Genomic DNA, 13,483 nt, shown 5'->3' on the forward strand with positions numbered 1-13,483 from the left:
CCGAGAAAACGATAATCATGACAAAAACATTCATAAAAATTCTATAAAATTAAAGTTATTTTTAATTCTACTTATTTCCTAAAGAAAAGGAAGAATTGCTTAATATCCAATCCTTATATTAAATCTAAATTCATAAATGATAAAAAAAAGTTAAATGAAGTTAACACAATGATTATATTTTAACTTTGAAAAAAATACTGCATCCCGAACGGTAACTAAAGCCATGTACAGAAACGAAAATTGTCTGCTAAAAATTCTGGCTTTCTAAATATCAAAGTGAAAGATAATCCAAGAAGAAAAAGGGAAAAATTATGTATTCCCTTTTCACCTTCAAGAATTTACTCATTGGAGCTTTTTGAAAATTTCATTGGTGCAAATTTTTTTACCATTTCATACTTATGACTAATAAATTAAATACATCAGAAATCACCAGATTTTCAAATAGGAATAAAACTTTAATTTTCACACGTAAGCAAATTAAATAAAAAGTTGCAAAAACCACACACATTAAAAATAGTGCATGGTTAAAAAAAGACTAATATTAGACATGGTTTCGTTGAAGATCTGATTTTCCCTGTTGGTTTTCGCACACCCTACTTTTATTTTGATATCCAATCACAGGAGAGGGGTAGATAAGGATCTTTTTCCAAATTTAAATCAGACTCCCATTTAACTGACCTTGAACTATTTTTATAGTAAAAAAAAACGGCGAAAGAAAGGGGAGTGTTCTTATAATTTTTATATTAGCTTTTATTAGTTGTATATAATACTTGTTTAAAACAAAGTTAATATCTTTTATTAGAATTTTATCCTTAAATTAAATTAGTTCTGAAAAGAAAGTAAAAACCAGAGGGTGATGCAATATCCTGACACATGGAAAAAGGTTTGAAATTTACTTAATTTTGCTGATAAGGGAGGTGTTTGAAATTGCCAAAAATATGCTTATATAATATTTGAATGACTTCTAATTTAAAGTAATGATAATGTGATAATGGTAGGGAAAAGCTTAAACTAATTTGCCCAAATAATGTAACAGTAAAAGGATCAAATATGAACATCAAAATGGATTCAATAAAAATATGTTAAAATTGTTAAATAATGTTGGGCTTTACCAAGAAGCTATAAACTTGGAAAAACAGTTATCAATTGTTTAGATTACATTATTTGGAAATAACTGTAAAAGGATAAATAGAATGCAATTGGTTCAGCTTATTAGAAACTTCCTAAGTTTGAAAAAAGGTAATTTAAAATTTTTTTAAAAATTAATACAACAATATGAAACTTTTAACAATACTAATGATATAACGCAACTAATAATTCAAAGATACATAAGTGTTGGAAGAGCTTGTAAATGTTCTTTAAGACACACTAAACTAAACATTTTTTATATTATTGATCGGAAAAAACAAAATCTTATCTCCAATAACTATAATTTTTCAATGGCATTGAAAAACATTCTAAAAATGCAACATTTAGTTATTTTGTTAGAAGAAATTCATTAACAGTATATTTTAATACCAGTGTTCTCTTTAACTCATTTGTGAAGGGCAACCCTTCCAGCTAACCCTTTGATCCCAATAAATGTACCCTCTTTACCCTTTTTATAAAAATAGGACTCTCTCTCTTAAAAATATTAACTTTTTATTCAGATTCCATTTTTAAAAACATTAATTCATTGTTTTAATAACAATTACACATTGGTAAAATTATGTGTCTATAGGTTAAATTCAGATTACTTTTACAAACATTTATTTTGTTTGGACTATTCTCAACTGGTCAATATTCTATAATATAAGTATATTTTTAGGGAGAGGTCGGGGAGGAGCATATTAATAAATTTTTTAAGTAATTTTAAATTTTAAAACTAATTTCTAAATATTTTTTTTTTCAAAAAAATGCACATTTCAAAGTTTATTTTCTTATAATTTATAGTTAAAATTATTAAAAAACACTCTCAAGCTGTTTATCAAATAATCATTTTTTGTTAGTTTACTTTTAATTGAAAAAAAAATATGCACAGAGATTGTCTGTTAGCATGCCTTTAATTATTTTTATTAACAACAATCTCTTCTCAGATTTTGATAATGAGAGAGAATTACTTTTAGAAAATATACTTATAAGATAATATGAGACAATTCATGACAGTATGAGGTAATTTAATTGGATAAAAATCTAAGACATAAAAATAGAAGACAAAAAATCTAAATTTTGAGTTCTTTTTGAAAAATTTTTTAATTCTATAATAATTACATATAATTCTATAATAGCTATATAATACATCATTATAATGACTTTTTTAATTTTGTATTTTGCCTTTAAAATATTTGTACAATATTGTATTTTAAGACACTAATCTGCTTCAATGCCGTTAACAAGAATTATTATAAGACCCTGCTATTTCGTTACCCAAATAAAATTTATTCTTTTAAATTCTGAAGGAGAAAATACATTTTTCAGAAAATCAATAAAAAAAATTAGGTTCTTCAACACATTTTCAGAAGCTTAAATTGCTGAACAAAGTTTAATGGGAATTACTGAGAATTTTAGAATAATCAAGTATTGTTAAAATCTATATTCTACCAAAAAAGGCATTGCAGATTTTTATTTTTCAGTATACTTTTATCTGATTAAGCAAAGAGAAAATAGCATGCGTAAAACTAATAGCATTTTTTTTTACTTTTTCAGTTTATATGACACATAAACCTTGATTTCTATTTTTATTAATTTTATGATAAATTTGTGATTGTTCTCATCTAACTAAAGAATAATTAGGTGATTGAATGTGCCTAAAAGCTAAACTTTTTTTCTGAGGCTTTCCTCTAAAAAAAGTTCCTCTGCTTAAAATTTTTTAGGACAAATTTGATGCATGAAAAATTTTTTAAAAAAAGTTCAAAATATTAAGGTATACATTTTTTTAACTTTTCAGAGTTTTATGCAAACTTTATTATAATTATTTATTTTTATAAACAAAACAAAACATTCATACATAAAATAGGTTTTTAAATAATATATACCGTCACTGAGAATGAAGAAAAATAAGATAATTTGATAAAGACTACAAAAATTGCAGCAATTAAAAGTTTACATATTTCATAGTTATTATTTTATATTTATTAAGAGTTTTTTCGATTCAAATTTAGCCAAACACTGCATGGGTATAGATGTGGTCGGATAAATACCCAGTAAGTATGGTATTTATAAATGGGTATTTACCTCTGCCTTGGGGTAGTACCATAAATCAAGGCTTTTATAACTTTTTGTCATTTTTAAAATATCTAATCATCATTTGCCCTGCTTATAGTTCTGGCAATAACATAACATTTTTAATTTCAAAAAATGAACACTAAAGTATATTAATTCCAGGAAAAATATTTCAAAAAACTATAAATACCTAGCAGAGGAGCTGAATTGTCACAATAAAAAGCAATGTAAAAAGGTATTGTGCAATATCACAAAGTAGACTTTATGTTAGATTTATGTGAAGGTTGAGTGCTTTTCAAGAAAAAATCATTTTTTTTAAGAAAATGGCATTAACTGGATAAAATAGAAGAAATTTCTATGCATAGGGGATGAGTTTAAACATTCTAAACTGTGTTCATTTCTATTAATTCCATAAATATAATATTTACATTAAATAACTAAACTAAAACAGGAAATTTCCTTCAGAAAATTTTTGTAAAAAAATAACTATGTAACTATTTTATTTAAAATAAATGCTTTTTTTAATGTAATTTCAAAATCAGTTGATATTTTGTACAAATATTTTTTCTACATATTATTAGAAAAAATAAAGATGATTTTTTAAAAAATTCCTTGATATTTTAATGATATTAAAAATAAAAAAAATCATTTTTTCAAAAAATATTAAAGTAAACAATTTAATTTTTATATTTTGTGAAGTATGAGCAAAACAAATCTTTAAAATACAAGACAATTTAGACAATTAAACAAGACAATTTAGACAGTGGTTAATTTATCTGTGTTCATAGATTTAATTTTCCTTACTATTATGAATATTCACTTTGTTAGAATTATTTTCATATGGTAAAATTTGTATAAGTATCTCTTTTTCCGAAAGGGATATATTAATGACCTTTTTTTAAACGATTTTAACGCTATTTTTTAAATAAATACTTTATTTTAAAAAAATGCATCATTAAATGCTTATTTTCTAATAATTTTCTGTTCAAGTTATAGAAAAAAGCTTTCAAGCTGTTTATTAAAAAACAGTTTTTTTAGTTTTACTTTTTTTTTACAACTTAATATAGATCGGAGTTTGATTGCATAGTATTCATATGCAGTGAAATTTTTGTATGATTTTCTAAAATAAAATACTTAAAATCTGAAAAATATTTTATATTTCAAAAATATATTTTTAAGATATGAAACATTGGGAATTTATGAATCAAAATGTGAACTTCAGGATGATTAAACCATAGTCACTCTCAAATAAAAACTAAAATACAATGATTCCAATAATTTACAAAGGAATTTTTCTTAGTTTATAACTAATTAACTTCTAACAACTTAATTGTTAGAAGTTAATTAGTAACAACCTAGTAGAACTTAATTGTATCTTAAATATATATATTATTTTTTAACACCCAAAAGAACATGATAATAGAATTTTCAATAAAATTCATAAATACCCAGGCATTTATGAATTTTAAGTATTCACCACGGCAAATACCCAGGGTATTTGCGAAGTTACAAAATCCAAAAGCATGGGATAGTTAAAAAGAAGAAACAAAAAAAATAATTGAATGAAAAAAAAGGATTGAAAAAATACAGATAAAAAAAAAGTTAAGACTGTTATATATGCAGCAAATTTAGTAACTAACAGTACATTTTAATTGCTGTTTTATAGAAGAAAATATAATATCTAAATAATGTAGGAAAATATAACTTATAAGCAGCTAATTTTGAAATATAAATTTTACAGTATCTTATCTGCTGTAGCCTATTTTACAGATATGACTTTATATTCTATTAAATTAAGCTTGTTGATAAATATGCATTTCACAGTGCTGACACCCTACTTACAACAATGCTCATAGCACTTTTCGTATTCCTGTAATAAGAAATAGACTAGAAGAATTTAACACTAAGTAAAATTAATGATAGGATGATTTTAAACCTTTAACAAACGATAACCATTCAAAAAGTGTTTACGTAATAGAATGTAAAAAATATAAAAGGTAATGTAAGGTAGGTAAAAGTAAGTAGTAATGAAGATAAATAGTAAATGAATGAATTAAAGTAACAAAACTGAAAATCGGAACCTTAGTTACATTTAGCAGGTCTATTATGTTACAAAAATAAATTAATAAATTACCCACATGTTAAAATTCATATTGTAGGCACATGAACTCATTCTTTATCAATTAATAAACTCAGTAGTTATTATAAATTTTAAAATGCACAAGAAAGAGAATTATTGGCTTAGTTATTTTTTAATTATGTAAATATTTTCCTATGTAATTGCTTTTAACTCCCTACTGTAAATTCTTGTGAGTGGTTTTTTCTAAGCAATCTCCCCAAGAAGGAAAAAAAATTGAAGTAAAATTTAAAAAATGACTTCAGAAAAAGAGCAAGAGTCTGGCACAAATATTTCACTTTAAAAAAAAATAATAACTTCACCAAGAAATACCTGAAAATTACGTTATTTTATGCCGAATAATACATAAGAGAATAGCCATCTTATGTATTTCCTTCTATTGAAATAAAATAATTGCTCAAATTTTGAAATCATGCAAATAATGTCAGCATAGTTGCTTACTTGCCTTCAATTACTATCGATTTTGTCTTATAATAGAAAAAGTAATTATTAGTAAGATATTTCAAAAATAATGAATAAAACTAAGATGTTAATGCTTAGGGTACATTTTTTCTTACACTGATCATAAATGCTACAATGTAAGCTAGCTAAAAGTCTTGCCTGATGTTTTCCTTTGAAATTTGTTTGAAACATTTCTGAAATTTATAAATTTAGAATAGGGTTTAACTTTTAAAAATAACGTGCCTTGCATCCGAACAGTGCTAAGACACTATTTTTGCACATTCACAATGTACTTTATTTTGTACACCTTTATGTATTTTTCTAAACCTTCTATGTAGAAAAGTAAATCATTTAAATTAAATTTGGTGCATTTTGAAGAAATTTTTTTTCTTCAATGCGATACGATAAACTGTGTTAAATGAAAAAGATCCTCAATTATCATGAGAATAAAATTCAAATTTATAAAATTTGTTGTTTGAATAAGTGATATAATAAAAATTATAAAATTTCATTTTTAATTTATCCATAAAATTATTTCATTAAAACAAATTTGCCTTTTTTTTTCCTTTTTCTTAAGAAAAACATTCAAAATTATATTTAGCTTTTATCTGTATTGAATCTGTGTTTATTAAAATAATAAGAATAATTATTTATCAAAAGTCAGCCACATTTGAGAAATTTCAAAATTTTACTTTAGTCAAAAGAAATAATGATCTATGCAATATAACTTTAATGTTTGTTATAAAATTATTTGTCAAACTTTCAAATACTAGTGAAAAATTTGTACATTTTACGGAGCACAATCATTTCTGTAATATAATCAAAGTATAAAAATTGAATGTAAAAATTAAGTTTATTGTTATAATTATTAACTAACCATTAGATCAGCTGATAGCTTCTTGTTTTAGACTACCAATGATACCACCATTAATTCTTTCATGTTTGCAATCTTCAGTTTCCAAAAAGAGATGTCCAACATTTTCATCTTCTAGATAAGAAAGAAAAAAATATTTTAAATTGAGTGCATGAATAAGCAACATGAAAAGAAGAAATACAATCTGATTTTTGACACCTAGATAGGAAAGAAAATTTTTTTAAAAATTAAGTACATAAATAAGCGTAGTTGTCAACGAAAAGAAAAACAATCGGAAGATTTTACAAAAATGTAAATTTCTTACCAACTCTCGAATCATATAGCTACTTTTTTATGCACTTCAAAATTTTATAATAACGCTCACTTTAAAATCAACTTATAGAATGTACCAATTAAATTAAGGAATAATTTTTTTTAATTTAAACTAATTACCGCTAAAAAATTTATTTAGTGATAAAATTAAAAACTTTGTATATTTTGGGTGTCCTAAACATAAAGCAAATATTTTAAAATAATGCTCTTTTTTATAATGGGCGCCCTTTTTCAGCGGCTCTTTCCAGTTTCTAGTGCCCAGCCCTTTTTAAGGTCTAGAATGAACAATTATTTAGTATCTTAATATAAAAGTTACAGAACAATGAAATAAAGATAATATTTCAATTAAAAATAGCAATTGGAATTCTGAGAAGTAATAATGATTAAAAACATCAGAACTTTTCAGATTAACAAAGCTAAGTATTACAGAATACACACAAATTTATCTAGAAAAAAAAAACAAATGAACTGGTTCCTTGAATGTTTAGCACTGTCTTAAACTAGCAAATGAATTATTTCAGTTTTGCTATCTTTCAGGATTGAGTAAATTTCTTGTTTACATCGTTACAGAACAACATAAGAAATATTTAGCACACCAAACTTACACCATTTATAATATCCTACACAATTCAGTAATTTCCCCCCAAATAAAACTTCAAAATAAAAGAGAGCAGTTATAATAAATTTAAACTAAAACTAGCTCAAAAATAACAATTGGACTATCAACCTAAATAAAGCAAAAATAGAAATACTATTTTGATTTGATGATATCCATATACGCCCCATCCCTGCAGATAATTTTATTTCTCGATGTGTTTCCTGGATAACCTGGTTCTTGGCAAATTAAGTTGGCGTCACAGATCAGATTACGAATATATCCCTGTATAATTTAAACTGCTACTTGAAACGACCGAAATAAGAATATATAAAAAAGCTCCTTTACTTAAATGCTTAATTGACATATTTACATAATTTCACGAACATTCACATAAATTAAATTCTTTGGCGTATTAAAAATTCATGATCAACAATGCAATCACAAGAAACAAGCACAAGAACTTTTAGACAAGTCAATCTCAGGGCAATTACAATTTAGTTAAGTTTCAAAAACCTTTTCTTATTTTTGTCAAATTTTTTAATTTAAAAATACTGTTTTGGTTATTATACTCAATCAATGCTAAAAGCAAATTCAAATGCTGCAATCAAAAAAATTGTTGGCTTAAAACAAATTTCGAAAGATTGTGCGAAAATATTTTCACGCTTTTAGCTTACTTGTTTTCTATGACGTTTTAGATTTTTTTTTTGGTTGTACAGTCATTTTTTCGAGTGACTGTAGTTGTATATCAAAATCGTCCCGCAGTGGACTGATGGTTAGGACACGGTTCCCAGCAGATCATCGAAGTCAAGCATCACTGGCTGCGGTCAGTGTGCGGGTGGGTGACCACTTAGATCAGTTTGCGCAGAAACCGAGGGTGTGCGGTATTGGTCCTCCTTAAACTGTGCTACAGTAAAGTACGGCAGAACAGTTTAACTTGGATCCTACGCAGACAGAACGAAGTGGTCCTCCACCCGCACACTGCTCCGTGATCTGCTGGAAACCGTCTCCTAACTATCACTACAGGACTTAGATTTTTTATTTTTATTCTGGAATGCAAATTTTATAAAAGGTAAGTTAACGGTGCTCAGCAGACTATTAGGCAAACATCTTAAAAAAAGATCAGAAATTAGAATAAATCATTTGATTCTAGGAGTGGAAGTTGTGGGTTCGAATCCCGCTTTCACCCTGGTTTTTTCTTCGCTATGCCCTTCTCTGTATTTTATTTTATAACCGTCGTTGAACAGCGAACCCCATTTTAGGGTTTACGACCACTAATGTTCAACACCGTAGCCTTGTAATTTTGAACCCAATCCGAAAGACAAGGGAACTCCTGAATCAATTATTGGGGAGAAATTTGCCATTGTGAAAGACTTTTTGATGCAAATAGTCGGTATTTGCGTTATATAGAGAAGAGCACCTCCCACGGTTAGCCTGACTGCAAGCGAATAGTTTAGCCCGTGACCTGTCTTTCACTGAGGATATTTATTGTCGGTGCGAGCCAGGTGCGGAATTCGGATGGACCAGCTATCATTGGGGTCGAACCCGTGTCACCTTCTTGGGAGGCAAGTGCTCTATCCTCTCAGCCGCCCTTCTCAATATTATAGCCGTCGTTGAACAGCCAATCCAATTTTTTGGCTTCTTTACGTCCATGAACGTTCAACTCCTTAGCTATGTAATTTTTTACCCAATCCAGATGACAGGGGAACTCATGGATCAAATATTGAGAGAAATTTTGTCTCCGTGGCGGACTCTTTTTAGGAAACTAACCAGCATTAGAGTTGCATGGAGAGGAAAACATCCCATGGTCAGCCTGACGGCAAGGGGACTCTAACCCATGATTCGTCTACCACAGAGGACCTTCTCTGTATTTTATTGTATTTTAAAACAGTCGTAGAGCAGTTACCCCAATTTTTTTGGGTTCTTGACTACCAATGTGCTGTAATGTAATGTAACTAACTCAGTAGTTTTCTAATTTTTAATCAAATCCAGAAGACAAGGGAACACCTATGACTAGTATTGGGAGATATTTGTCTTCGTGGAGGACTTTTTAATGGAACTAACCCGCATTTGCATTAGAGAGGAAAACCACGAAAACCTCCCATGGTTAGTCTGACGACAAGGGGACTCTAACCCATGATCCGTCTACCACTCAGGATATTTTACATCAGCACTGTAGTTGGTGCAAACCGGGTGCGGAATCCCCTGAGCCACCATGCCCCATCTTCTCTGTATTGTGCTATCTGTCTCTCTATTTGACAAATGTTTTTAATGTTATAGGGGACACTTCCGTATCTTCATCTGTCATGCCAACTAAGATCTCGAAGGTGCCAAATTGATTTTAAATGGGAAAAATTTAAAAAAATAATAATAACGCGCAGATTTTTGCTCAAGAGTGGCTTTGAGTTACACCCTGGCAGAGGGTCTGCCACCGCTGCTTCGTTAGCCCGCGCACCCTTGGTGTCTACGCAAGCTGATCAGAGTGGTCACAAATCCACTTACTGACCGAAGTGATCTTGAACTGAGTTTTTACGATCATTCCTTTGCGAGAAAAAAAAATGTTTCTAGAAAATGTCCATTTAGAAATATCGATTTTAATAATTTCATCAATATTTCGTCCACATACATAAAATAAACAGTAATCCAAAAACACTTTATTCATAACACGAGCGTGGAAAGTTAAGATAATATGTTTAATATTTTTTAGAACTGTAGAACAACAACTATAGATTTTATTCGTTAATCTTTTACAGGGATAATTAATTTTTTTTCGTCGTCTGCTACATAGTATCTATGCAAGTTTAAAATTTTTAGTTGCCTCATAAATAAATTGAAAAGAACTTTTTCAAACTTCCTTAGATAAAAACGTAAGAAAAAAAAAACAGTTGATTAATATATTCTATCAAAAGGTTTTGAAGTATGAATTTTTTTTTTTAAAACTGTCTGAAAATTGATTAAGAAAGGACAGTCTTTTAAATATACTTTGCAGATCAAAAACTACAAAAAATGAAGGAAAAAAAAAGAATATGGGATTGTTGTTTCTTTCTAAAAAGTGAACTTTTGAATCTTATAAAAAAAATACAAAATAGAGACATTAAAGTTTCCTCCCTACATTGCAGAGTGTTAGATCACATAATAATGAAACAAAAGTCTAATAAATGGTTTATGAGAAATTTCTTCAAATAGGGTCTTGTGGAAAGCCTCAATTGAATTTTCAAGATTTGCATTCGTTACTTACTTACTGTGTCAAAAAATAAATTGTAAATCTGTATCGTTTACACTAATCAAATACTTACGTTTAATGTTAAGCTACTAAGTACTATTAAGATTGAGTTCTAGTACGTAAAAATCTTATCATTGAATCTAAAATTATTCAGGGTGTTAGTTTTTTTATTTCGTTCTCTACGCATCGCATACTTTTAAATAAACTTTACTTCGAAATCCAATAAGTCTTAATCGTTCTTTAAGATAGCTTTTTTTTTTTTGAAATGCATATTTTTGCAGCTAATCTAAAACTCAACCATAAATTATACGTTCTTTTAGGAACGTTTATAATGTACCTATTACTTTACTACTTTTACGTTAAATAAGTTTTTTTTTTTTAAACATATAACCTATTTATTCAACTTTTGCTTCTTAACCTCTTAACCAATGTAATCAAAGAGAACTGCATCGCTCTGTTTTATATTTGAAGAAAGACTCAAAAACAACAGGAAGTTCTTCGAAATCTCTTTACTACGAAAATACTTCAGCAAATATCAAAATACTTATTGGTAAATAAGATTCGATCATTTAAGAAATATTCACATTTTTAAAATATATTTTCAAAAATTAAACTATTAAAAAAAAGCTGTTTTAAAAAAATATCCATAATTTTATTATTTTAAAACAAATAAATTTAAAAAAAATCTTTTTAATCATTGAATCAATCCCATTTTGCTCCCTTAGTTTCTCTCCTTAATATTAACCTATAATTTTTAAACTCGTCCAGATATCATATTATAATATACTATACTACAATACCAAAAGAAATAGTTATAGGCAAACTGGGGGGCCCACACTATATGATAATATGGTTCCGTTTAAAGAAAAAAGACCAGGGAAACATAAAAAGCTACATTGCAACGCAAAAAAAATTTTTTTTTACTTAATACTGATATTTTAATAACATAATATAATCTAATGAAATATTACGAACGCTGAATAAGAAATTGTTACTCATATATTGTACATATAAATGGTCCCATAACTTCTTCTAATATTAACCAATAATTTTCAAATTCGGTCAGACATTATATTATAAGAAAATATTTTACCACGCTGTAGTGTATCTACTGCTACAAAAATATCGTTCACTAGGTATATAAGACACGATTCTATGTTGGGATACCTTCTGATAGTTGACATTGTCTTCTCACTCGTCATTGGTGACGTGATGTGAACACGCCTACCTTGACAGAAACGCCCACTTTGATTTGAACACATTGATGGATGGTTGACTTGTGACCTCCTCGCGCTGTTGCAACGCATTCACTCGACTGCTAAACGTAATGCAGCTCTCACAATCAGCAATACGGTGATCTTAATACAGCTCTCCCGACTTCTCACAAAACAGCAATGAATCAACTAGGGGTTCATCTTGTCTATCACAGTCATAATTCTGGTTCACTAGTATTTAAGACTCTATTCTAAGGTGGGGTACCTTTTCAAAGATAGCTACTCTCCCTACACACACGAAAGACAATAATTGAAATTTAGAGGTACAGTTATAAATGAGAGGGAGGTGGTTCCATTGACGTACCGCAGGAAATTATTTAGATAAACTTTTTCTAGGGAGGACAGCAAGAATGGGCAAAATGATAGGAAGCAACGAGGGTCCGGGTTTCGAATAATAGAAAACTTATCTTGTCAATATTTAAAAATAATATTTAGTAAAAAAAAAGGGTTTTTGCAATTTTGTAACATAAATAAAATATTTATTTACTTAAAATTATTTTTTTTCCCCTTTTCTAAGTGAGGTAACATAATGAAAGTGTTAAAAGTAAGAAATTGTTACTCATATATTGAATATATGCATATGGTTCCATATCTCCTCTTAATATTAATTTACAAGTTTCAAACTCGATCAGATTTTATATTACAATTAGGACTGGGCTATAAATCGATATATCGCGACACATCGATTTAACGCCTGTATCGGCAGGCCGATACAGCGACTTTAGTTCCAGGCGATGCATCAGAAATCTGATTTAGCCGTCGAGTAAAGAAGACGAACGATATAGCGATATACGATATAGCGATACAAGTCACGCAAGGATCTCTTACGTTCCGATGCCAACTCGCGCTGGGGAAGACGATGTTCGTATCGTTATATTGAAACGGCCTTGATTGATGAGCTGTAGAATCAGAATCGGTTTTGAGAACATATATCGTGATCTCGCATGTTCGTTTCCCACCTCTTAGTTTTTTTTTCTTCTTTGTCGCGACTTGATATCGTTTCTTGTAGATTATTTTCAGTGGGACTGACTTTGTGATCGTCGTTACCTTGTTCTGAACGTAATCTATTATTGAAAAGAATATATAAAGAAGTGTTTCTTAATTAATTAGGTAAATTGTTTTTTTGAAACAAAACTTTCTTTTTTATTTTTAAATGTGAAAATTAATTTTGATATTATATGTATAAGTATTATTTTACATTATTGAATTTATTACAAACGGAAATCTAATTTAAGGTGCCCATAAAGAATTAAATTAAAAAGTAATTAAATTTGTTAGGCTATTTTTTACTTTATTTTAATTTATTAAAAACTTTTTGGATAAAATAATAATTTAATGGGTTTTTATTACTAATTTTAAATTTATAAATCTTTAGTTGTTTTCATTTTTATAAATGAAATTATAACAAAACTTATTTTTCCTCTTT

General features: G+C 28.1%; 1 protein-coding gene across 19 annotated transcripts in view; it reads right to left on the bottom strand.

Annotated features, from left to right (window-relative positions):
- The window catches only part of LOC147812549 (SPRY domain-containing protein 7-like), a 42,149-nt gene extending 33,814 nt beyond the window's left edge, over positions 1-8,335 (bottom strand). For 8 of the 19 annotated variants that reach the window (XR_015433273.1, XR_015433270.1, XR_015433277.1 and 5 more), the window contains exons 1-2: positions 8,055-8,209; positions 6,657-6,767 (exon numbers count right to left, since the gene is read on the bottom strand). Coding sequence is in view for 4 of the 19 variants with exons in the window: in XM_087161909.1 (XP_087018035.1) it covers positions 6,657-6,659 (3 nt within the window). In the remaining 15 variants the exon portion in view is untranslated. The other 11 variants (XR_015433271.1, XR_015433264.1, XR_015433272.1 and 8 more) reach the window with 9 other exon arrangements.
- Between the last annotated feature and the right edge of the window lie 5,148 nt (positions 8,336-13,483).

Source organism: Parasteatoda tepidariorum, chromosome 4, assembly GCF_982258835.1.
Source record: "Parasteatoda tepidariorum strain Cologne lab strain chromosome 4, Ptep-v5.0, whole genome shotgun sequence".
In the NCBI taxonomy this organism is placed as follows: Eukaryota; Metazoa; Arthropoda; class Arachnida; order Araneae; family Theridiidae; genus Parasteatoda; species Parasteatoda tepidariorum.